Source organism: Hordeum vulgare, chromosome 1H (genome assembly GCF_904849725.1).
Source record: "Hordeum vulgare subsp. vulgare chromosome 1H, MorexV3_pseudomolecules_assembly, whole genome shotgun sequence".
Taxonomy (NCBI): domain Eukaryota; kingdom Viridiplantae; phylum Streptophyta; class Magnoliopsida; order Poales; family Poaceae; genus Hordeum; species Hordeum vulgare.
In genome coordinates, this window is record NC_058518.1 from 85,908,190 (window position 1) to 85,934,735 (window position 26,546).

Genomic DNA, 26,546 nt, shown 5'->3' on the forward strand with positions numbered 1-26,546 from the left:
CGGTAGAAAAAGTGCAACAACACCTATGATGCAAGGAATCATTGACTTGCATCACGATATATTTTTCTTCCTTATTCTTACATCACGATATTTTTTTCTTCCTCATTGTTATTTTGGTTTTCGTATCACGTATGTTGGTTCGCGCTTTATGGCATTTCAACGAGCAAACTAGTCCAATCCCGCAAAGGGCAGATCTCGACGTTCTCGTCATGGCCAATCCGCCTAACGAGGGTGACTTTCCCCTAGACCAACATCCCGTTGACGGCTCGCTTGACCTCCGCGAGGAAATAGCCAGGTCTGCCCCTCATGAAACAATTCTGTCGGAGCTAAGCTCCAGCGTCGAGACAATTTTCGAAGAATAGGGAAATTTTTTTAAATCCGGATTGGATTGTGCTTAAGTTTACGTCATGGCCAATCCGCCTAACGAGGGTGACTTTCCCCTAGACCAACATCCCGTTGACGGCTCGCTTGACCTCCGCGAGGAAATAGCCAGGTCTGCCCCTCATGAAACAATTCTGTCGGAGCTAAGCTCCAGCGTCGAGACAATTTTCGAAGAATAGGGAATTTTTTTTAAATCCGGATTGGATTGTGCTTAAGTTTACAGAAAGGGTCAAAACAGTGAATTTATCCTCGCTAGGGAGATAAATTCACCTCTTCCCCCTGACAGCAGCTCCATGGTCCGAAGCCGGCACCGGAATATTGTTCCAATTGATGTTGGTATATGACGCGGCGGTCTGAGCTTGTTGACCTCGGCGACCTACCAATGGTTCAGTATCATAACATCATTTTTCGAGAAGACAGATAAAATATTTTAGACAGATATAATATTTCGTTCTTCCGCAATGTGAAACAAGCTTCAGTGGTGATAAACAAGCCAGTGGAATTCATACTGTGGGGGTGTCCCTTCAGAGCAGTCCATCTCACCACATGAACTCCCTGATTAATCATCACTCAAACCATAATCAGTGTCAAGATCTGATTCATCAGTTGCTCGCAAAGTTAATCAGAACGGCCAATCAGCCCAGAAATATGCAAAAACAATCCATCTAACATAGCTGCAAATATGCTCAAATCAGCCAAAGAAATATGTATAAACGATTCATCAATTGAAAATAAGTTGCACAGCAGTGGTAAACAAGGTTTATGAGCAAAATAAAACAGTGCCAATTGACAGTCGATACACACTCGCATAAACAGAATGAATTTACAGATGGTGTTTCATGTAGTTTGGATTCAAAGCATTACACACAGTGGTTCATGCAGAACAAACTAAAACGCAAAGCAGGTGTTGCTGCACAGCAGCAGCATTCAGAGTCGCCGCTCTACACAGGCGGATATCACAGTGACCATCCACACATAATACCACTATCCACCACAAGCCAAACAAGACACTACAACGAGATACTGACTCCTACAACTATTAAGTAACATAACTCCAGGTAACTCTTACTGTTACTGCGTCGGGATGGGCTGCATCTCTGGAGCTGTGGCAGGCGCAGGGTCGGCAGCCGGGTAGGCAAAAACCCTTGCGATGCGCTCCGTGGGGACGAGTGGGAGGTAGGTGGCGACAGAGTTGCCCCGCTTAGCACCATCAAGCACGGCAGAGTTGTACTTGGCTGAGAGCTGTGCAGCTGTGGGGAGGACGGCACGGGTCACCGAGGGGACGAGCGGAAGGCGGTTCAGGGCGGCCCAGGCTTCGGCAGCCTTGCGCTCTGCCACAGGCTCGTAGCGGGTGTACAAGTCACGGGCCTTTGGCTCGGCACGAGAAATGGCCGACTTGGCCAGGCCAGTTGCTGTGCCCATTATGCCTGTCTTCTGCACCTCAGCTGCTGCAGAGCGGGCATAGGTCGGCACCTCCTTCACAACCGGTGGGACACGGCGGTCAAGCTCCTGGACAGACTCATCAACCTGCAAGGCACAAGTACATGATTACATTAGTTACTTGAATAGCAATCAAATGATTAAGATACAATGTATGTTGGACATGTAGAAATGAAGAAACAGTTGACACTGTGTAAGGCTTGTCTCACGCTAACCAATACATCAATTGCAAGAAGTAGCAATAACTGAATTGAAATGGCCATAGTATTATGCCATTTTTTACAGGATCCCTCACACAACCATATGTTATTTGTGTTGATAAGTTGAAAATAAATTGATTGATGCGAGTTATTGACAATCCCATTTCAATTTGATTAGACAGCAAGCAAATTAATATCAACTCGATTTTGCCCTGTACCAACTAAATTCCTACAATCCAGCTCCACAGATAGAAAATGAAGCAGACAGCTGCGAACAAAAAATTATAATTAGTGCCTAACTAGTTAGTTTCTCTGGTGAAATGAAGCAGACAGCTGCCAGTAACAGTTTTAGTGGTCAACGAGTTAGTTTCTCTGGTATTCAGACACGGTATGTGATCAACAGATGGAGAGAACACATTGACTTCTAGGTACCAAATTATTAGGACACGGACCATATTACTTCGCAAAACTAGATTAACAGGGTAAACCAATCCACCATAAGATTAGACAAGCCCTTCAATCCACATAACGACTCATAACCCTATGCCGATGCGATGTGAAATCAGGAGCAGAGAACAACTAGGTATTCCCGTGGCGAAAAGCGACAGCCAGGAACAGGATCGGACAATAAATCCTTGGATATACAGCTAAGAAATCAAGTCGAGCTTCTCAATCGCTCTCACCTTGCGGTCAAGGAACTTGAGGAGGTCGAGCGGCACGGCGTGGTAGCGGTCGTAGACGGGGCCGACGACGGCCTTGACCGTGCCCTCGACGTGGTCGACACCGGGGCGGAGCGGGCCGGCGCCCTGCTTGGCGTAGGCGTAGGCCGCGGCGGCCAGCACGACCGCCTGCGCCGCCGCCTGCTGCACGAACTCGAGGTACCTCAGCCTGGCCGCCTCCTCCTCGGGAGTCCTCTCCACCGTCACCTCCTCCTGCGCAAGCGTACAAACAGCCCACACAGATCAGCCCCGCACCACATCACAAGGAAATTGATTAAAAAAACGAAGCAAATCTCGCGGGCGAGATCCCTTACCGCCGCGGGCTGGGAGTTGATCGGGGCGGCGGCTGCGTCGTTGCCGGACTGCGCCATCTCTGCCGCTGCTGTTCCGCTGGGGGGGATCGACGGATCTGCGCTTGATTCCACGAGAGGGAGACGAAGAACCTTTTCGATCGAGTCGATTACGCTGCTAGGGTTTTGGGGATGGATTTGGCGGAGGTGGGGAATCGGGTATCTTATAGGGAAGAGGGGAACGAATATGAAACCGATCGGACGCGTCTGTTTTCCCTTCGGCGTTAAGGAATTTTCGCCTAGTTGAGGGGGGCGAGGCGGCTGTCCGTTTCGCGTCCGTGCCGGGGCTTCCAGAAGAAGGGGTGGGGTGGGGGTGGGGCTCGCGGGCCGGTGGGCGCGTGGGTGGTGGCTACGCGCCGTAACGCGGAGGCGGTTGGTTGTTGTGGGGCCGGCGCGTCGGTGAGAGAGGGAGGCGGGGGAGGGGGGGCGACGTGACGTGTACGGGCGGTTTTTGCGTTCGCCATGGGCGGTGCGCGATGTGTGAACGCCGTTCGCTGGGTTTCGCTTTTACGTTTGTTTTTTCTGTTTTGTTTGGAATGGAATGTTTTGTGGTGCTGCTGCGCTCGAAGTTTCGAGACGAGGTCTAGAGATCTGTGGCTTTCTGTTGAAAAACCTGACGCTGACGCAGAAACTTCCTCCACGATAGGACCCCTGGTTCTGTACCCACCACATCAGAGCAACTTCGACCCAAACGAATATTTTGTGTCCGTTTGAATCTGTTCAGCGGACGCCAACATTTATTTTAAAGTTGGGCGCCGCACCGGGGACTTCCCATGCGGCGGTCCTGCTGCGTACCGCGCCTTTCATCCCCTCGAGCGCGGGAGGGACAGCTCACCAAAGCCAGTCTATTTCTCGGCCGAAAACCACGAACTGGGTCTTCCTAAAAAATGTGCCCCCACCACTGATCACCAAGCAGTACTCCTTACGGTCCTACTCCCATCCATCCTGTGATCTCTTCTTTCTCCACTCCAGTGAGCCATGTTGTGAATTGTTATAAACAAGGACCAAAAACATCATAGGTACATACAAAAGCACCATCCCAGCTCCATTACAAGAACATGTATCTGCTTACAAAAAAGCTAGACAAAAGATGTAACAAGCAAGTTGTCCCCCTGGTTGAATCTTCTTTTCTCCCAAAGATACCGAACCAGATCAGCATACCTCCCTTGCACCCAACGCATACCTCTCCCTGTACATGTACATGCAGCTGCCGCTTCTACCCCTAGAGAACCCCGGCAACCACAGGGTCCTACCGCCGGCCATATAAGCACACGCCATCTAGTCCATCCACTCGATCCCCGAGATAGATTCTGGTTTGCTCTTTTGGTCGTGTGTGCAGTGCGCTCGGTCGTGTGGTCGATCGATCATGTCGATGGCGCAGCAGGGGCAGGGGCAGGGGCAGGGGGCGGCAACGTCGCTGCCGCCGGAGTTCCGGTTCCACCCGACGGACGAGGAGCTCATCCTGCACTACCTCTGCAACCGTGCCGCAGCCGCACCGTGCCCCGTCCCCATCATCGCCGACCTCGACATCTACAACTTCGACCCATGGGACCTCCCTTGTAAGTTGTTAACCAATCACCTGACCGATCACCGCTGTATGCGGTCCCTGCTCTGCTTGCTCACCATGGTTGGGCTCTGATGATCGATGAAACTGCAGCCCAGGCGGTGTACGGCGACAACGAGTGGTACTTCTTCAGCCCGCGGGACCGCAAGTACCCTAACGGCATCCGCCCCAACCGCGCCGCCGGCTCCGGCTACTGGAAGGCCACCGGCACCGACAAGCCCATCTACGACGCCGCCACCGGCCAGGGCGTCGGCGTCAAGAAGGCTCTCGTCTTCTACAAGGGCCGCCTGCCCAAGGGCACCAAGACGGCATGGATCATGCACGAGTACCGCCTCGCCATCGACCCCCTCGCCGTCGTCGTCAACACCTACAGGCCCATCAAGTTCCGCAACATATCCATGAGGGTATGTATGTAATGTGGCTTCCATCTCTGTAACAAACAACAACAAAAAATAAGCAAAAGATTATACACACAAAAACTGCATAGCTGATGTGTTTTCCATCTCATACAAACTTTGCACGCAGGGAAGAAAAAAGGAGGGAGCAAAAATAATGGATCCTGAGTTTCTGATTGTGATTGATGTTGAGGCTCATGACACAGGTTTGTTCCTCCTATGACACATATTGTGGGTAGTGCTTGTGCTTTACATTACCCACCCCTCCATCTGCTGGTTGATGGTTTGGTTGACATGTTGTTTGAAGAGATCTTCAATATGTAACTGACCTAGTTGGGATGTTTACTACTTCCAATAAAAAATGCCCTGGTTTCCACTATGTATTTACTAGTTGCCAGAAAAAACCCGCCCTAACTACCAAAATAGATTGAACCTAGTTGTCAGATTATTGTTTACTACTTCCAATATAGTTTTCGGATAAAAAATGCCTTGGTTGCCACTATATATATTACTAGTTGCCTGAAAAAGACGCCTTAGCTATCAAAATAGATTGAACCAAGTTTCCATGTTGTTAACTACTTCCAGTCTAGTTTCTAGATAAAAAACCACTGGTTGCCTCTATATATGTACTAGTTACCAAAAAAACAATGTCCTGGCTACCAAACAAGATTGAACCTACTGTGTATACATAAATTCGACAAGTGCGGTGGCAAGTTGTGTCAAATTTGATTGCCAAATTTAAGTAAGTATAGTTGTCAGATATATATACACTGATTGTCAGATTTAAAGCATGCATAGTTACCAGGTTTTAGCGAGTGTAGTTTTCAGGTTCATACCTGACATCGATGTCTCCACGAGGGATGCCCAAAATCTAATGAACAGATTCCTTGGTCAACGGGATGAACCGCGTCCAGGTCCGAAAAAACCTCTCCTTCCTGAGTGGTACAACCTTGTGAACCATGTCACGACGGTGTTGTGCAAGTATCCACACTTGATGTCGAGGAACGGTCCAGTCCTCATGTCTCTGATAGCAATACGTTGATCTTTGTTGATGTGCATGCAGAGCTTGCAAATGTCCTGTGGTGATGCCATGTTCTGCTCCGTTCCATCAACCTGAAGTGAACTATTGTTTTGGCAAGTACTAATGGAAAAAAGTGGCAACTGATACGAAACAATGTGGTAAAAAAGGGGAGCCAAAAATGTAAAACCAACAATCTTATTGCCTGCCCGCCTGCCACCTACAACTGGACCTGGCCGACTCTTCTTCCTCCTAGGCATTTTCAGAAACCCCTGCTCATTTTAATACAGGGAGAACGTCGTCAAGGGAGAGGGCCGCAAGTTAAAAAACAAACCCTAACGTGCGCTATCGCTTTGCATATATAATTGACAAAATAGGGCATGTAGGTTGTAAAAATAGTACTACTAGACAAGTATAGGCCTTTAAAACTGAACAAAACACTTATTACATCACCATTCCCAACCCCAACCTTGCTGCTCCCTACCTGCCACGACCCCCACCGCACTATTCTCTCCATCCAGATATACACATGAATTACACACACAAACACACACACATACACACACAGAGCAGAAAGATGGAGAACAAAAGGAGGAGCAAGCTTAAGAGCTTCAGTCGAGGAGTTTGGGAGAAAGGAAGAGAGTAGCAGCAAAAGAGAGCTTCATAGATGATGGAATCATACAGTACAAAGTGCCCACATCTCCTCCAAATTCACTCTGTTTCATTTCTATATATGCTATGCAGCATCAAAGGCACATTTACGAAACACTGAGCAGAATCCTCAACTTTCTACTGAAGATGGAATTTCTGCATCCACTTTTCCTGATTATGTAGCATATGAAAGCACTGACCAGATGCTTCCATCAAGCTCCATTGACTTACCCACTGAAGATGACGAGCCAGAAAGGGTGAATGAAACAGAGCAATGCAACATCGGAGAAAGGTTGAGCAGCAGCAGAAAATGGGAAGAAACAGCAGGAAGACTAGAAGAACCAGAAGAAAATACTCGCGGTGGATCAGACAACCATGCCCCCTTTGTCTGGTTGGAGGCGTGGCCTCCTTTTCCATTCTCGATCTTGTCCAGATTCCCTCCGCGGGTGACCCAGCACAACGGCCTTTTGTGGCGCGGGTGAACCAGCATTGCAGTCTCCGCCCGCTGGCGCCGGCCTCTATAGATCAGGCGAGCGAGGCGCTCGACTGGCCCGTCCGTCACTCTTCCCACTCGTCGTTTCCCCCTACCTCCCGAGCCCGACACACCACCACAAAAAATCACCCCGACACACAACGATAATGAAGGGAGGAAGGAGCAATAATAATCCATCACCGGCGTGATTCCGCTTAGCCCCGCGCCGCATCGTTCCCCTCTGCAACCCGCCCAATTAGCCTCTCTACAAAAGTTGTCAATTCGCCCCTCGCCCAACCCCTGTTTCCGCGAGGTGAGGAATAAAATGCATCGAGTGGACTCACCAGAGTTGCCTGCGCGCCGGCGCCGGAGCGGGACCTGGAAGGGAGTCGCCTCCTCCGCCCTTCCTCTCCGTATGGTGAGCCGCCAGGGTATGGGGATAAGAATGGGGAACGAGACGAAGACGACAGGCAACGCCGCTCAGGGCAAAAAAATTAAAACAGTTCCCACCCTCTCCCTTTTGATCCACCGTCCACTAGCAATCAAACGGTACGCGTTGCTCGTGGGTGGATCTGCGAATCGCGACGAGCCGCCGCACGGGAAGGACAGTGTACGGCGCTTCTTATTAGATTTTCCCTTTAAAGTTTAGGTCAATGCATGCGTTCAATGTTGGTCAGATTCATTTTTATCGACGTGTGAAAAAAAAAATTAAAATAATAAACAATCATTAATTAAACATTAAAGGAAAATTATAATGAGTGACGCAGCACTAGGTCATTCCGGTGCCGCGGCTAGTGCCCAGGGCTGCATGCATGCACTTTTTTTTATGTACTCCCTCCGTTTCTAAATATAAGTCTTTTAAGATATTTCACTAAGAGACTACATGCGGAGCAAAATGAATGAATCTACGTTCTAAAATATGTCTATATACATTCGTATGCAGTTTCTTAATGAAACCGCTAGAAAGACTTATATTTAGGAACAGAGGGAGTAATTACTATCCATTGTTCAAAGCAATTTTATATTTACTAGTAAAAATGCATGTGCGTTGCAACGGAAGAAAACAAATCAACCCTATTTTCAAAGAGGTGCCACATCTGGAGTTCATGTGAGACATACACGACACTCTCTCTAGTGAAACCACCATTTGTTATATCTTGAAAATGTAGAATCAGAAATATAGGTCATTTGACATATATCAATTTTACTTCAGGTTTTCTAGATACTGACGTATGCATTCAGGACACCGGCAGGCATGTTGTCTTAATTTTCTTTTGTGATCTCGGGAAGAAATCTTGAGATGTTCAGCCCTTTTTCTAATGTGAGTTGTCATTTGGGTAGCATAATCTTCAAAATGACTGTAGAGATGACTCTTCCATGATCTTGTTTCCCGAGTAAGATATTTACATATAAAGCATGCAATCTTTTGATGTTTAAGTACTTCTCACCAGTTGAATATGTCCTATGGTAATTTCTTACCAGATTTTGGATGAATTTTCATACCAACAAAGGCCACTCAGCTATCACTCAACAACCCAACGTACAGACTCTACCGAAATCAAGAGATGGTGGCTGCTTAGTGTGATCCGAAAATTAGTTACAATTTGCGGAGAACTACAGCTTCACCAGAAAGCGAAATAAAAGATTTGCCAAGACGGACATCCTTTTTGTTAAACAACAAAAAGCGAATTTATTGGTAAACAAAATAAAATAGCAATAATTAAATTCATGTTCCAGCAGTACTGATCCACAAATTATCTAAACTAATAAAATTTGTTGGCAGTGATCCACAAATCATTTGATTACTTTGCTGGCAGTATTGATCCACAAATTCATTTGCTGACCAACCCCCACAGTGACAAGCTCAAATGCCAACACTCATGTAAGCCTATAGCTTTGCATCAAGGCGCCTCTCATGCCAACTACAGCTACAAATTTTACAGAGTTGGAAGTGCATCGTGGAGGCTAACTCACATCACTGGAAAAAGACAAATGATACCAAATCTTGATGATGGATGGCTGGGACCGAGGACGCGCCTGGACGCCCTTAGGAAACGCAGCAGGAGAGTAGCTCCACCGTGCTGGGGCCGACCCTTGGTACCTGGCGGCTGGCACCACAGGAAGAAAGCAGGGAGGAGATGGAGCTTCGAAAGGGCGACGGCGACCCTAGATCCGTCGCGTCGGCAGGGCCATCGACCTTGACGAACCAGAAGTGAGCAGCAGCATTCAAATCGGACAAATGACCCCACTCCCCGGCAAGCCTCCACGCGCGACGTGCCCGAGCTGCCATGCAAGAAATTCAGTGCCACAACATTGCGACGGACCTCATATATCGGCAAGTTGTTTCTTATACACCCCCAAGAATTCCTTAGAAAAAAGAGGTTTGTCTTGAAATACACCATTATTTTTTCAAGTTTCACATCTTTCACCCACATTGCCTGTTCACTTACTATAATCATGTCAACAAAGAACTATTAAACTTATTCAATGCTCCTTCTTGCATCGACATGTTTACATTGCTCATTTTTGTGTCCACTTGCTTAATACAGGGTGAGGTTGTTACGAGCATCGGATTCTTAAACGGCGCTCCAACAATTAGTGTGCATCGATCTAATATCTACCATAGGAATCGCCTTATATTGGTGAGCCTCACATTCTCTCTGTGTTTAATTTGTTTCAAGATATCAATGGGCTTATAAACAGCAAAACAAGCTCAACTTAATCACGTCCTGATTATCTTTATTTGTCTAATTGTCTGGGAAGGGGCTGAGCCTGGTTCAGAAATAATAATTATCTGACTGTCTACATTAACTCTGTTGAGCCTTTCCATCGGATGTTGAGTTCAGCAAGCAGTAAAGGTAGAGGCGTCGCCGGGGTGCTGGAGGCAAACTTTATCAAGCCCACTCATGACAAGCAAGACTTTGAGAAGTCGCAGTTGTATCAAAAGCTGATCATTCGCTTGAAAGAAATGACAACTTAGTACTGGTAACTCCTGTTTTCACTTCTGTTTCGTCCAAATCCACAACCACCAAAGTCTGCTTCTGTTCTGTAATCAGTATTTCCACTTGCTTTCAGGGATTTACATTGTCACCTGATTGGATACCAAATGAAACCCCGTCCATCCATTTCGCCCACCCCTCCTTGAATGCTTACAGAATCAGACACCGTTGCTGAACCTTCCCAGAGAAATGCAGCCGCTGCCATTCTCTCTGTGGCGCCCTGGAGTGGCGGCACCCGCGATAACCCCGCGAGTGCTATTCCGATCGCTTTTGCTCCTCCGCATATATCGGTTCCTACCGGAACCAACGGGAACGCAACTTGCTCCATGCCAGGTGCACAGATGGTGTCTGCCACTGATTCAGCGGAGACAAGAAAAAGGAGAAATGAGGATGCAGTCCAGATGGATCCGTGCAAGCGTCAGGCCACACAGAGTTTGGAGATCAATAATCAGGTTAGTCTATGTTCCTCCACAAATTCATTTGCTACCAACCCCCACAGTGACAAGCTCAAGTGCCAACACTCATGTAAGCATGTAGCTTTGCATCAAGGCGCCTCTCATGCCAACTACAGCTACAAATTTTACAGAGTTGGAAGTGCATCGTGAAGGCTAACTCACATCACTGAAAAAAGACACATGATACGAGATCTTGATGATGGATGGCTGGGACCGAGGACGCGCCTGGACGCCCTTAGGAAACGCAGTAGCAGAGTAGCTCCACCGTGCTGGGGGCCGGTCCTTGGTACCTGGCGGCTGGCACCACAGGAAGAAAGCAGGGAGGAGATGGAGATTCGAAAGGGCGACGGCGATCCTGTATAGATTGAGAAAACAGCCGAATTATGGCGGAGGACGACTCCCCGGATCGAGGCCAGGCACCAGAAGCCAGAAACTAACCCAACGAAATCTGGGCGGGATTTGCTCTGTACCTGTTCTTGAAAGCGTAGGAGGTCCAGTATATCTGCATCGTGGACTTGACGAGCTCCTCGTTGAATAGCAGGTACTTGCGCTTCCCTTGCGTCGTGCCGGAGCTGCAACACCAAGAAGCATCACCATGATCAATCCTTGAGGAGAGCTTATATAAAGAGGAGCTAAGCCGATCTGTCGCGTCGGCAGGGCTATCGACCTTGACGAACCAGAAGTGATGAAGCAGCAGCATCCAGATCGGACAAACGACACCACTCCCCAACAAGCCTCCACGCGCGACGTGCCCGAGCTGCCATGCCCCGCCTCGATCCCGCCTGGATCGAGAGAGCCAACGCCCCACCCCGGACTTTGCTTGGCCGTCCGCGCCGCCTCTCCATTTGCTTGGCTGCTGCGGCGGGACATCGGCGGCAAGAGGCGCAGCGACGCACCTCGCCGGAGGACGGGGCCGGAGAGGAGCGTGCTCATGGCCGCGATGTAGGACGGGCTGGAGAGGAGCGTGCTCGTGGCCGTGGTGGAGGACGGATTCGGAGAGAGGATACCTGGTGGAGGACGATCCCGCGGTGGAGGACGGATGGATAATGTGAGCTGGGTGTTTTTTTAATATAAAACTGAAACGTTTTTTGTTCACTCAAATCAGGAGTGCGGGTTGAATACACAAAACGTCAGGGGCTTTTATGCAAAAATGCCACAACGGACGCGACGGACGACAGAAGCGGTACGTGCTTTATTAGTAGGGATAGCTATAAAATATAGAGTAGACATGCATGCTTGTCGGAATCTTCTACCTGATACGGGTATCATCATTATATTTTTTTAATCTTAAAAATAATTTATCTCACAAACCAATAATTCGATTAGAGATCCGTTTCCACCGCTATGTTCGTCTCGGCGAGACCTTCAAAACAAGATCCTATATTGACATGTTTTGATGAAAAAAATTCGTGCGTTATCGGTTGCCACAATTACACCATCATAATTGTCATATTACACATGTACAGTTGTCATAATAGTTATACATTGTTAGAGAAACATTTCATATATTTTAAAGCATTGCAGTGCTATGTGAAGCTACAGAGTGGGCATTAAATTGGTAAAAAAAGATAGAAAATGCAAAAGTACCATGCTTCAAGTTTTTTAATGGTTTTTATTGTTGTTCATCAAGCTGACAACCAAGATGATTTAATTTGACAACTAAGTGAATAATAATGTGACAAGTAAGTAACAGTAATCTGACAAGTATCGATGAAAAAGAAAGTTACCAAAACATGTTAACATGGGATCTAGTTTTGAAGATCTCATTGCGAGAAAGCCAATTGTGAAAACGGATCATCAATTGACATAACGGTTTGGGAGATAAATCTTTTTAAAAATGCAAATCAAAAGAATATTTGATGATGTCATACTTGTGTATTGCTCCATGCATGAAAAAAATAGATGAGAGAGCCACTGCATCGGAAGTCAAATATGCGGCGCTGCTGTGTAGTTGGATCCAACATTAAAAACCAGTCATGAATGCCGACGAGAGTCCACGCGTCCTCATTACATTAATTAAACATTAAAAAACCTAAACTAGGAGGCAACCCTAGGTGTCGTCGTCGTACGAGACGATGAGATCAACCAGCGTAGGCGCAGGCCCGACCCAGGGGAACGCTGTGTTCCAGAGCGCACGTGTCCGCGCCTCCGTCGTTTGTCCCGCCGGCGCGGGCTATCCTGGTGGCGGCGGCAGCACAACACAGGCGCGCTTCTCCTCCTCCATCTCCCATCGTTCCTCCTCCGCCTCCTTCTCCAGCTCCATCTGTCGACGGCCTTCGCGCGCTCCACCCGCAGGTGATGCGACTTCCAGTCCAAGAGGTAGGCTTCCTCCTGCTCCGGTGTCGCGCCCAACTAGATGGGCGGCGCGCTAACCCACTCGCGGAGGCAGCCGATCCAATAGACCTCCTGCTACGGCTCCGTGGGCTCGGTCTTCGGTGGAGGTGGCACGACGCAGTCGCCGGCAGCGGACAGCACAATGGCCTCCGCGAGCCGCTCCTGATACGTCGCCTCCTCCTCGTCGGCCTTGCATCGCTCTTCCTCCTCGCTCTCGTGGAAAACAGCTGCCAGCGCTGCCTGGTAGGCGGCCTCAGCCTCCTGGTCCTCCTCGCTGATGAAGGGCAGGGGCGGCGGAAGGCCTCCTGGCTGCATGTCACGCACGCCATGCCGGCGCTGCTCCTTGTGCTCGACCATGAACCAGAGCTCCCAGTGGGGAGAGTCGGTCGCGTAGGTAGGGTTGAGCCACTGCTCCGGCATCAGCACACGCCGACGGCGACTCACCTTCTCCGCATGCAACCGCGCCGACCGCGGCATGGCCGACATCAGGATCCTCTTCGGATCAAGATGCCAGTGGTGCGGGAGGGTGACATATGGGTACGGTAGTGCGATGCGGTGCTCCCAGTGCCACTGCGCTTGGTGCATCGGGACACTCACACGTTGGCGAGGTCGGCGGGAAGACGTCGGCGGGGATATCGTGCGATTGGGTAGACGGGGGCCTTGCCCTTGTTTTGGAAGGACCGGCCATGGCACACAGTGCTAGGGTTTGGTCGACGACGAGGTGGCGAGATGGGGACGGGTGGGTTCTAGAAGTAGATGATGCGGAACCCACCGCACGCTTGGATTAAAAAAGACCGACCACGGTCGCTAACGCGTGGGCCCGAGAAGGGCGGCCGTCATAAATTATGTTGACCGCGGGTGGTTGGCCTAGACACCGAGAGAGAGAGAGCGCGTCTGCTTCGCGTCCGTGCTGACGCATTTCAGTCCCAAATTTGGGCGAGAAATGGGTTGGTACAGACACGTTTTGGCAATGGATCGGCGTGTTTAGCCATCCATTTTGTCCGTGTAGCCGCAAACAGACGGCGGCGGACGAAATGGGTCGCCCCGTTGGAGTTGTTCTAACTTCCGAGTGGTAATAATTCACAAGGCGTGAGCTGATCGCGTAGTTGAGATGGTTTGGTTTTTCTGTGGTGAAACCATTTGTTAGTGTTGAATATATACTTGTGCATGTATATTGTGTCGTAGGCCCACATTCTAGTTCCTTGTATAGTTGAGGTTGAGGTCCATCTTGTACTATATATACGTGTCTAGTGCACCCAATCAATATTGAGAGTTGCACAACCCAAACCTAAGTCTCTATATGGTAAAAGTTTCCTCCACGTTCCTAACCTAGCTGCCGTCGCCGCCATGCCATCCATCTCACAACCATCGTCGCCGGCGTCACGCTCTCCATCGCGTCACCGCCGCCGCCCATCCATCGCACAGTCACCGCCGCCGCATCCTCCCGCCTCCACACTCAACCGCCGCCGCTCTTCCCAGCCGACACCGCCGCTATGTGTCACCGCCTCCCACCTCCACCGCTTCCGCCACCATAACTTCTACCTCCTGATGGCACCGCTCGCCCACTGCCATGGTCTCTCCGAGCTCCTTGGTCTCCTTGAGCACCAATCCGTTTGTCGGCCCAGATGTCACCCTCGTTCGTGATCTCAACATCTTCAACCGCGTTCTGGTGATCCTTGATCAGTCCACCGCCTCCTACTCTGCCTGGAAGAGGTACTTCTTCTTGGTGTTCAACGAGTACTTGCTCCACAATAAAATTGATGGCACCGTGGACTCTCGTCTCGTAGTGAACGACGAGGACTGGATGATCCTTGACGCCACCATCATCCGTTGGTTCTACCTAACCATCTACAATGACCTCTTCCACATGGTGGTGTGCGATGATGATGACGCTTACACCGTCTGGACCAAGCTCAATGGCCTCTTCACCAACAACAAAGTCCAGCACAAGGTTCTTCTTCACAGCGAGTTTATGGGTGCCAGCAGCTTGATTCATCTACCGATGATTTTTGCATGCGCATCAAAAAGCTTGTCGATGAGCTCCTTGATGTTGGCGAGACGATCGGGATGTGCTCCTCATCAGCACTCTCATCGTTGGCTTCAATGATGACTTTGGGAACGTCGCCTCAATGTCGACTTTGGGAACGCCGCCTCCAACCATACTCTCATCCTGGAGCCTACCTTCACTAAGGTGGTGGTGTACCTCAAGCTCGAGGAGAGGCAGATGAAGATGGCACGGATACGGTCCACCCACACGGCTCTAACCACCGCCATCTGTGGCGGACCAACGGCGCCCGCACCTCAGCCGCGCCCCGCGGAGCAGCCTGCCTTCCCCCAACAGCCGACTTTCTAGCCGGCACCGACTCCCTTCCCCCAGCCGCAACAAGCTCCACCTGGCAACGACGTCGGCGTGGTGGGCGCCAGCAGCAGCAGCCGAGCGGCGCTTAGGGAGGAGCCGCCCGTCCTTCGCGGCAACAACAGCCGGCTCCGTGGTAACGTCGGGCAGAATCCATGTACTCGTGTCGTGCACGCTTATTCCATGTCGGTTCCCCGTGCACCTGCTCCCGATATCCTCGAAGCCCGGCCTCCTTTGCATGAGGCGTTCTATGTCGCGTCGCAGCCCTACGTAGCGCCCTATGGGCCTCTCTCCTTCGAACAGCTGCCGCAGCCGGGAGGGCTGCCATCGCTGCCCCTGACAACCCCGTCGTAACCCCCGGCTCCCGCGCTTCCCCCAATGCCCTGGGACCCGGCCTTGCTGGCGGCGCTGCACTCCGCCCCTACACTATCAAACTAGACCGGCGGTGGCGACTGGTACATGGATACTGGCATTACGGCTCACATGGCTCCTCATCCCGGTACCCTTCACACCTCCTATCCCGTCAACACTTCTACTCGTATCACCATCGATGACGGTTCCTCTCTTCCCATTACTCATATAGGACATGCATCTTTTCCCTCTTCATCCACACCACTTTATTTATCTAACATCTGTTAGGGCATATTTTGTCCAAAGTAATTTTGGTGATTGATGACAGTACCACTGCGGACTAATTGTGTGAATTGAGCATTTCAGATTATACATGGCAAGGCACAAGACAATTCGTCGCCCCTCGGTTATTTTGAAGCACGGTGGACTCTACGGTTCTCTTTGGTGGTTTTGAGTTGTAGGAAAGACGTACTATTAAGAGGGGGTCCATGTCGGAAAGGTTGGGGTGGAATCAACTCACACACGCACACTTTTTCTTTCCACCACCTTTTCTTTGCAACAATGAAGCTCCCGTTTGGTCTCGACCAGCCTCTCCAAAAAGTTCCAGCGGTAGTACCGCTCCAGTTGAGTGGTAGTACCACTTCTAGACGCTAGTACCGCTCTCTCTGAGCGGTTGTACTTGATTGGACTTTTTGCGAGTACTTTTCCAGCGGTGGTAGACCCGGTAGTACTATTTTTACTACATTGGCTTTATGCCTACCTAGCGGTAGTACCGCTCCAGGCCTAGCGGTAGTACCGCTAGGGCTAGCAGTAGTACCGCTTCCCTCCAAGTGGCAGTACCACTAGGGTCAGCGGTAGTACCGCTTACCCCAAGCGGTAGTACCGCTAGGGGCAGCGGTAGTACCACTACCCCCAAGCGGTAGTACCGTGCTGAGGGTGTTGTAAGTGAGGGTAACGATTGGATTTGTTCCCTCACTATATAAAGGGTTCTTCCACTCCAAGAACCCTACCTTTGACCTTACAAGACTCCATTGTTGCTCCTAAGCTCATTTTGGCCCGATCTCTCTCCCTAGCCAACAAACTTGTTGATTTCCTAGGGATTGGTTGAGAAGGCCCAGATCTACGCTTCCACCAAGAGATATTTGATTCCCCCACTAATCCTTGCGGATCTTGTTACTCTTGGGTGTTTGAGCACCCTAGACGGTTGAGGTCACCTCGAAGCCATATCCATTGTGGTGAAGCTCCGTGGTCTTGTTGGGAGCCTCCGAGCATTGTGTGGAGATAGCCTCAACCTTGTTTGTAAAGGTTCGGTCGCTGCCTTCAAGGGAACCAATAGTCGAATCACGACACCTCGCATTGTGTGAGGGCGTGAGGAGAATACGGTGGTCCTAGTGGCTTATTGGGGAGCATTGTGCCTCCACACCGCTCCAACGGAGACATACTTCCTGTCAAAGGGAAGGAACTTCGGTAACACATCCCCTTCTTCATTAGTTCCACTTGCGGTTTTCTCTTACCTTTACTTTGTGTATATTATTGTTGCTACGTATTTCTTGCTTGCACTAGTTGTCATGGTAGTTAGCATCATATAGGTTGCTCATCTAGTAGCTAATTTAGAGAACCTTTATGTTGCTTTCTCTAACTTGGTAAGAAGTACTAAAAACTGGTAGTTGCCTATTCACCCCCCCTAGTCAACCATATCGAACCTTTCAATTGGTATCAGAGCAATGTCTCTTTATTAAGCGTTTCACCACCCGAAGAGTATGGTTGACGATGAAGAGGGAGTCAGTGGACCACCCGAGGCCGTGGCCTTGAATTCGGTCACAAGGGAGGACTTGAATGAGGCTATGGCCTCCCTCAGGTCATCCTTGACGAACGAAGTCAAGTCCATGTTTAAAGAGTTACTTGAGGGGTTAAAAAATTATCTCGAATCGGCGTTGGTGGTTAAACATACCAACTCGGAATCGGAGGCCAATTCCACCAAGGAAGCGGCTAAAGGTATGCAACCTTCTTCCCCTCTCAACAAGAATGGGACAGGAACCTTTGCCTCGGTTCCACCTCCCCCGGTCTATGGAGGACCGGTTCATACACCACATATTAATAATCTTGGTCCTCCTCCTAAGCTTGTTAAGGGGGAGTTTGCTAACTGGGTGTTTTGCATTAAGTCTCATTTGAATCATAGCTCAACAAATTTATGGAGAATCATTAAGCAAGGCTTCTACTCGCATGACCCAAGCAACCTCGCGCCAAGAGAAGAAGTGGACAATCAATATAATCATTCTGCATTGTTCATTCTTCAGTCCGCGGTGCCTCCTGAAGATCTTCCTCACTTGTGTCCTTTCACTCGTGCCAAGGACTGCTAGGAGCACATCATGGTGTTGTACAAGGGAAGCTCAAGCATTAAACGGTCCAACTATGAAGTGGTTCTTGATGCGGCCGATGAGTTTGTGATGAAGGAAGATGAAGACCCTCGAGATCTCTATCGAGGGGTGACTACTCTGGCTGTTGCTCTCCAGGATCACGGGAGCAAGGATGTGGATGACACATGGATCAAGCGCAAGTTTCTCAAGGCCATCATGCCATTCAACAAAGCCATGTCATCTGTCATTCATCAAAGGCCATATTTTCACTCCTTGTCCTCCGGTGAAGTGTTGGATGAATTCATTGCAATGAATATCATGAACAAGACTGCTGATAATGCTCTTGCTCGCGTTCGGTCAAAGACAGCTTCACCCAACCTTGCATTAAAAGCCAAGGCTGTTTTTGATAAAGAAGAAGAGGAAGAGGATGGCTGCCCTGAAGACACTAAGTATGCTTATCACGAGCACATGGCTGTTGCGTCAAGGCAATTCTGGGGCAACAAGAGAAACTCAAGGCCCAACTTCTCCCAGAATAACTCGAGTGGGTCCAAGACCAAGCAACGTGTGAGGACATGCTATAACTGCGGCAATGTGAGTCACTTCATGGCAGATTGTCCTTATGAGAAGAGGGAAGACAACGGTGACAAGCTCATTCGCAAAGACAAAGCCAAGTCTTTCCCGACAAGAAACCCCACCCAAAGGGTATGGTGGCACTTGAAGAGTACACCTCCGATGATGATGATATTGGTACGGTGGCAACGACTAGTGTAGCCATTGCCACCTCCTCTCCCAAGGTGTCTCTCTTTGGCGCCCCCAACAACAACCGCATCGCCAAGTGCCTTATGGCCAAAGGTATCGATCAGGTAACACCCAACATTAAGACCACCATCACTACCGCTCCCTCATTGTTAAACTGTGTTTATGATAGTGATGCTGTGGAACTTAATGAGCATGATTTTGACAAATTTCTGTGTAAAATCAAAGGAGAATCCAAGAAGCATTTTGTTGCTCTTTTGGAACAACTGGGTGAGGCTAATGACCTCATTGAGTCTCATGAGGAGACTATCTCCGAGTTGCAAGGACATAGTCGTGACTATGCCGATGAGATTGCTGAACTATCTATTGCTCTAGAAGAAGAGCGCAGTCTTCGTTTGGCTCTTAAGGAGTCACACAACAATGATTGTGATAAATTACAAAAAGAGTTTGATCACGCAATTGTTCTTACCCATGTTCTTAAGTCAGAAAAGGCTGCACTTGGGGTTGGACATGAAAGATTCATGGGAGACTTTGATACACTTGACAAGGCCCACAAGGTCTTGAAAGGTGCACATTTCTCCTTGAAGGAGTCGCATGGTCAACTCCAAGCAAATCTTACCAAGGAGATCTCTACCTGTCCTCCTTTTGTTTTAATTGATAATGCTTGTGCAACTAACCCTTATTGTGAGCATGTACATATTGTGGAGGAAAATGCTAAGTTGAAGGATCAACTTGAGAAGGGCCTTGTGTCATGCATCCAAGGCGAGAAGAACCTAAACGACCTTTTGAGTAATCAAAAGGAAGTTGTAGGAAAGGAGGGACTTAGACTTACATCCAAGTAGAAAACAAAAAGGAAGAACAGGAACAAGCGATCGCTTACTCTCAAGGACATATTCGTCAAAGAGGGCGAGGCGACTCGGAAGGAGAACAAGAACAAGGTAGGGGATGGTAATGCCAAGAATGGAAAAACCATCCCTACCAACACAGCTGGCAAATTTAATCCTTCTTATGTTTTATGCCGTGCTGGTGATGGGTGTGTCTCCAGATTTGTTGGTTCTTATTGTGAGTCCATTGAATGGGCTATTTGGGTTCCTAAGACCCTTGTTTCTAACATCAAAGGGCCCATTCAAAAATGGGTACCTAAAACAAACCTTGATCTATTGCAGGAGTTTGCTTCCGGTGGGGTGTCATGGTTGCTCGATAGTGCAGTAACAAATCATATGACCCGAATCAAAGACTTGGTGGTGGACGTGCATCCTACCCCATCTATGCCCACCCATGTCAAATTTGCTGATGCTTCAACGTCTAAGGTACTGGGATTTGGTAAGGTGGTCATCTCTCAAGATTTATCTATTGAGAAGGTCATGCTTGTTGAGTCCCTCGCTTACAATTTACTTTATGTTCGTCAACTTGCAATTATGGGCTTTGCCACTGATGACGGGTTGATGGATATACTTCTCGCCCCTCGTTGGTTACCCCAAGTGGAAGGTGGAGATGTAGTCAGCAGCAGGTTTCTCTTACACGGGGACTGTAAGGTTTATCGAACTAGGAGGACTCCGAGGATCAAAAAGTAGGTGTCCGCTGCTCTGGCGCTAGCAGAAGACGTGGACCTGCACACACAACAAATACCTTTGCTCCCAACGAGTTCAGAGAGGTTGTTAATCTCTCCGGTCTTTTCGTTTGCAAAGGATCAAACACAAGCGGGAATAGCGATAGTGATTGCAACGGAAAAGTAAATGAAAGCAGTAAATGGTGGAGGTGTAAACAATGGTGGAAATACGGACGAGAGTCCCATGATGTTCACTAGTGATGTCTCTCTCCCAAAAGACGATAAACAACTATGCTGGGTAAACAAATTACAGCTGGGCAATTGACAGAATTATAAACGCATCGCAATGCTAATCATACTACGAGATAGTTAAAGGCTCAAAAGTAATGGTCAGTACACCAAGAAAAGTAGACCGTTTATCCATCAGCATCTACTCTCTAATCATCCACCTTGAGATATCTATCCAGAACATCTCGCTGGTATTAAGTTGCGAGCCCCACCCTAAGTGTAAACTCAAAGCAATGGACAATTGCATTAATGAACTTTGCGTAAGGTAAACAATCCTTGCAACCGTGGTTACAAGCACCGTTGTTTTCTCCCTGGTGGCAACATCACATCCCCTAGTCTCATGTTTCTGTCACTCAATCTAGACATCAGGGGGCATGAACCCACAATCATGCATAACGCTCCCTCTTGGAGTTACAATCTACTACTCGACCAAAGCAATAAAAAGCAACGGAGAACATGCATGAATTACTCAAGGACATAATATAAAAGGAGAACATAATCTCATAATCCATCGGATCCCAGCAAACTCAGCATAGCAACATCAGGTAAATTACATAGATGCCTTGATCATGTAGGGCAGCTCACAAGGGCTAAGCATTGAAGCACAAGATTGGAGAGAAGACATCACATAGCTACTGGTCATGGACTCATGGTCCAAGGAGGACTACTCATGGCATGTCCGGGAAGTGTCCATGGTGGTGGAGAAGCTCCCGGAGGTCAATCCTACCTCCGGCAGGGTGCCGGAATAAGGTCCTCTGGCGCTCCCGATCTCGGAAGTGCTACGGCGGCGGAACGGTGGAGAAATTCACGATTCTGTATATATCTTTAGGGTTTTCCATCCAAGGGGTAAATATAGGCCAAAGGAGGGCGCCAGGGGGTGGACCCTCCACCCAGGCGGCCTGGTGGCGCGGCCAGGAGGGGGCCCGTGCAGGGTGGCCGCCTGGGCGGCACCTGGCTCCCCTTTGGCCCACCTTGATGCTTCTTGAAGCTTCCGTCACGCTTATTTTTATATATTTTTCTCGGGATTTTTGGGGCTCTGAAAATTGGGGTAAAGTCCGTGCAATTAAAAGACATCAACAGACAGAAACTGGCACTTGGTGCACTGAGTTAGTAGATTAGTCCAAATATGTGTAAAAAGGTATAAAAGTGTAGCAAAACATATAACAATGTCACCCAAAAGAGCATGGAACAAACAAAAATTATAGATACGTTTGGGACGTATCAACATCCCCAAGCTTAATTCATGCGCGTCCTCGAGTAGGTAAATGATAACACAAATAATTTCTGTGCTGACATGTTAACACACATATAAGAACTTCAAAGTAAAGCAAGTAAGATATGCAATTCAAGTCAATACAAGAACAAACAAGAGTCTATATCTAGTATCGAAATTAGCAAAGTAAGAACATAAAGGTGCAAGAGCTCTCGCTGTCCATGACTGAAAAGTCTCCAAATGGTGTTTGCGTGCAAGAAGTGGGAGATGGGTTTGGAGCATAAAAATATTATATAGTTTAATTGAGAACTCAATCTACTAAAACTTCACACTTGGTCTCCTTCGGAATCTTATTTTCACTCATCCCTAGACCACTAGTGAGGCACAAGTCAAAATGATCCTCTCCCTTTCGATTTTGAGCGCTCATGCAATGGATGAGCGCAAGCATGATATGTTCGCACTTAGGACGTCAAAGAGAATAATGATGGGGAAGGAAGACAAAAAAAGGTGTGGAAGGCTCACATCAATGAGGACAATCGTAGGCAAGAGAAAGCCAAATGATAGATATGATGTGAGGAGTAGGGATTGCCATGCAACGGATGCACATATGAGCTAAGGTAAGCTCTCCAATGGAACTAGTGGGGGTGCATCCAACTTGCTTGCTCATGAAGACCTAGAGCTCATTTGAGGAGGCTCGTCATTGGAATATACAAGCCAAGTTCTATAGTGTAAGGGTTCTCACATAGTTATGCATAAATGATAATCTCTATGGAGTACAAATATAACAATGGAGTATGAGTGTGGATCTTCCAAAAGGAATAGTAGTGTTGCCCCCTTCTCGCTTTTTTTGTGTGTGGCCTTTTTGGATCTTTCTATTTATCTCTCATTTGTCCTCTTTAGGATCTTTTCATGTGTCCTCTTTTGGGATCTTTTAGTTTGTCCTCTTTGGGATATTTTCCTCACTTAAGGGCAATGCTCTATGTTTTACAAGAATAAAAAGAAGATCTTCACACTTTATAAGAAGTACTCAACATAAAGACAAATGAAAACTATCATGATGTACGCAAATGCATGTCTCTTCTAGTGTAGCAGGATATGCAATGAAACTAGCGCGTCATGTAGCAATAATAAGGGCAAGGCCCAACTAGAATGCGGCTCCTCGAGCAAGCAAAAGCATGTATGACATGAAGATCAAGTCATGATATGGTGGATGTTGCATGGCAATGTATATCGGATAGGCTATGGAAATGCCTTAATAGGTAGGTATGGTGGCTGTTTGGAGGAAATATATAATGAGGCTTATGATAACAGAGCGTATCATGCCAAGGGTTTGGATGCACTGTCGAAGTTTGCACCAACTCTCAAGGTGAGAAATGGCAATGCACGGTATCGAAGAGGCTAGCAAAATATGGATGGTGGAAGTGCCAACAATCGAATACTCGCATTAGTCCGAAGAACTCATGCACTTATTATCGGTAACTCTCTATCTAGTCAGGGGATTCACAAAGAGACAAGTACCCCGAGGAGGAGTGTTTGGGGGTTTGGATATCCTTGCGCATCCTCGACCCATGATAACGTGAGGGTACTCTATATATTCCAACCCCTCCAAAGGTTAGCGATCCATCTAGTAGCTAGAGTTCTCAACTAATTTTTTTAGTTTTTGAAAATACACATGGATTTCCCAAAATACGACACCTATCACTAATAGCCTCAAGCTCTTGACACCAAAAGTCCAAACATTACTCAAATCAATACCTCAAAACTATTGCAAGTTTCTACTATACTTAAACAACAACCTCAATTACCTACTCATGCAAGACACACAACTCAGTGCAAGAAGCCAACTATCTAAACAAGATAAGCATGATAACTCAAGAGAGTTTCAAAAGCAACCTAAATAAAAGCTCTTACAAAGATAAAGCATGAAAACTAAGAGCTAAGCATGACAACAGCTATGAAAAGATAAAGAACACACAAAAAGATAAGCATGAAAACCTATGTTGTGTTCTAGGGTGGAGTAGAGCGTGTTTCTCTCCCAAACAAAGAAGGCTAGGTTCCAACTTGTTATTAACAGCAAGGAAAACTAAAACAAACTAAAAAGTAAAGAGCCTAGCAAAATATGGATGGTGGAAGTGCCAACAATCGAATACTCGCATTAGTCCGAAGAACTCATACACTTATTATCGATAATTCTCTATCTAGTTAGGAAATTCACAAAGAGACAAGTACCCTGAGGGGGAGTGTTTGGGGGTTTGGTTATCCTTGCGCATCCTCAACTCATGGTAACATGAGGGTACTCTATATATTCCAACCCCTCCAGAGGTTAGCGATCAATTTAGTAGCTAGAGTTCTCAACTAATTTTTAGTTTTTGAAAAACACACAGATTTCCCAAAATACGACACCTATCACTAATAGGCTCAAGCTCTTGGCACTAATAGTCCAAACATTACTCAAATTAATACCTCCAAACTATTGCAAGTTACTACTATACTTAAATAGCAACCTCAGTTACCTACTCATGCAAGACACACAACTTAGTGCAACGAGCCAACTCTCTAAACAAGATAAGCATGATAACTCAAGAGAGTTCCAGAAGTAACCTAAATAATAGCTCTTAAAAAGATAATCATGAAAGCTAATAGCTAAGCATGAAAGTAGCTACGAAAAGATGAAGAACACACAAAAATATAAGCATGAAAACCTATGTTGTGTTCTAGAGTGGAATGGAGTGTGTCTCTCTCCCAAACAAGGTAGGCTAGGTTCCGACTTGTTATGAACAACAAGAAAAACTAAAAAAAACTGAAAAGTAAAGAGCAAGACGCTCCAAGCATAGCACATAACATATGAAGTGATAAAAATATAGCATGGAGAAGGGTGAATTGATGATTGTTCATGGAGAAGGGGATGCACGGGGGCATCCCCAAGCTTAGACGCTTAAGTCTCCTTGAATATTTCTTGGGGGTGCGTGGGGGCATCCCCAAGCTTGAGCGCTTCACACTCCTGGATCTTCTTTCACCATCTTCCATCACATACTTGAAAACTCCCTTCATACGAAACTCATCATAAGCTGGTTAGAGTGGTTAGTGCCCATAATAAAATAATTTATTCTCTACTGGAAATAAAGATTTTCAGGAAGAGCTATTGTTTCTCAAGATTGCCAAAAGTTTTTTGCAAAGAAAAAGCAAGCTTAAGATTTGGAAAACAATGAAAATGCAAAAAAAGGCAGAATTTGGGAAAAACAGAACAACAGGTAGTACATAATTTTTTCGGGGCACTTCTGCAACTCAAATCAAAAGACTCGGAACAGAAGCGAGAAAGACAATTATATAGAGCATAATGTCAAAACAATTCAGATCAAAAAGATGATCTAGTGATATTTGGCTAATTTTTCCGTCAAGCAGAGATAATGTGTTTCTGGACAACATGTCACAACTTTTGAACTTTCTTGCAATCAGAGGCTAAAACTTGGCACAAAGCTTGAAAATAAAGATACAATGATGTTGCTACAGTAGTAACAAGCATCAAGACCACTAAAAATGAAAGTAAAAACAAATTGGGTTGCCTCCCAACAAGCACTTTCTTTTATGCCTTTGAGCTAGGCATGATGCAAAAAGATCAAGTTGTATCAATTGAACCATCACAAAGATCATCAAAAAGTTCTTCAATGGTACAACTAATCTTAAGAGGACTCTCAAAGAGAGGCCTAGTGGCAACACTTCTAGGAACAAAAGCAAAGGTAGTAAGATCAATTGGAATTTCATTTTTAATTCTATTTAAGAGAGGTATCTCTTCCAAGGTCTTCACAGTTTCAACACCCTTAGCAATAGGTATACTCGTTTTGGGTTGAGGAACCTTGGGTACGTGAACGAACTTAGGTCCCTTCCTTGCGGGGGTTTCTACCTTTTTAGTCTTGATGGAGGATAGAGTAGTTCCTAAAGTTTCAATAATATCCTCGATCTTATCAATCCTAGAAGGATCCACATCACGGGATTTAAGGGTCTCCAAAGTTTTGTAAATTTTGTGCATGGAGCTATCAAGTCTATTTAACTTCCCTTGAATCCTACGATCTACTTCATTTATTTTACCCATGCTTGGCATCTCTAGCTCTATATTCTCAAGTTTACTCATAATGTGAGCTAAAGTGATATCATCCTTTATGTCAACAATAGGTGGGACTCCGACAAGATTTTCCATAACGTTAAGAGGCTCCCAAATGGGAGCTTCTAAGAAATTCCCACCCATTGGTGTGTCTAGAACAAACCTATTCCAAGAAGTAATACCAACATAAAAATTTCTAAGAAAAATAGTGGTGAATTGCTTCTTGGTGGCTCTATCTTGAGAATCTTTAATTCTATACCAAGCATCTTTCAAACTTTCTCCAACCCTTTGTTTGAAGGTAAGAATCTCTCCTTCGGGTGCAACACCAAAGGAAAAGGACTTAGACATACTGACTAAACAAAACAAAGTAACTACTCTTTTTTTTGTAGTTTTTGGTATAAGACTCTAAAGCAAAAACTAGAAAGCAAACTAACAAGACTAAAAAGCAAAGGTAAAAGATAGTGTGCAACTCCCCTATCTTGAAGACTGGAGTCCCCGGCAACGGCGCCAGAAATTTGCTTGATGACTAGTTGATGGATATACTTCCCGCCCCTCGTTGGTTACCTGAAGTGGAAGGTGGAGATGTAGTCAGTAGCAGA

At 47.1% G+C, this 26,546-nt stretch overlaps 2 protein-coding genes across 2 annotated transcripts; one reads left to right on the forward strand and one right to left on the reverse strand.

Annotated features, from left to right (window-relative positions):
* Positions 1–1,167: 1,167 nt before the first annotated feature.
* Positions 1,168–3,407, reverse strand: LOC123425585 (REF/SRPP-like protein OsI_017815). The gene is made up of 3 exons (XM_045109280.1): positions 3,055–3,407; positions 2,705–2,953; positions 1,168–1,908 (listed from the first exon to the last, which is right to left on the reverse strand). The coding sequence occupies exons 1-3, from the start codon at positions 3,109–3,111 to the stop codon at positions 1,453–1,455; spliced, it is 762 nt and encodes a 253-aa protein (XP_044965215.1). The 5' UTR covers positions 3,112–3,407; the 3' UTR covers positions 1,168–1,452.
* Positions 3,408–3,847: 440 nt separating this feature from the next.
* Positions 3,848–5,083, forward strand: LOC123425594 (NAC transcription factor NAM-B1-like). The gene is made up of 2 exons (XM_045109287.1): positions 3,848–4,649; positions 4,748–5,083. Exons 1-2 carry the CDS (start codon positions 4,457–4,459, stop codon positions 5,068–5,070), a joined length of 516 nt encoding a protein of 171 aa, XP_044965222.1. The 5' UTR covers positions 3,848–4,456; the 3' UTR covers positions 5,071–5,083.
* Positions 5,084–26,546: the final 21,463 nt, after the last annotated feature.

Coding starts and splice junctions, on each gene's coding strand:
- LOC123425585 (XM_045109280.1), bottom strand. CDS start 3,111: ATGGCGCAGTCCGGCAACGACGCAGCCGCCGCCCCGATCAACTCCCAG. Junction 2,954..3,054: donor TCAACTCCCAGCCCGCGGCG/GTAAGGGATCTC, acceptor ACGCTTGCGCAG/GAGGAGGTGACGGTGGAGAG. Junction 1,909..2,704: donor TCAAGTTCCTTGACCGCAAG/GTGAGAGCGATT, acceptor TGTGCCTTGCAG/GTTGATGAGTCTGTCCAGGA.
- LOC123425594 (XM_045109287.1), top strand. CDS start 4,457: ATGTCGATGGCGCAGCAGGGGCAGGGGCAGGGGCAGGGGGCGGCAACG. Junction 4,650..4,747: donor CGACCCATGGGACCTCCCTT/GTAAGTTGTTAA, acceptor ATGAAACTGCAG/CCCAGGCGGTGTACGGCGAC.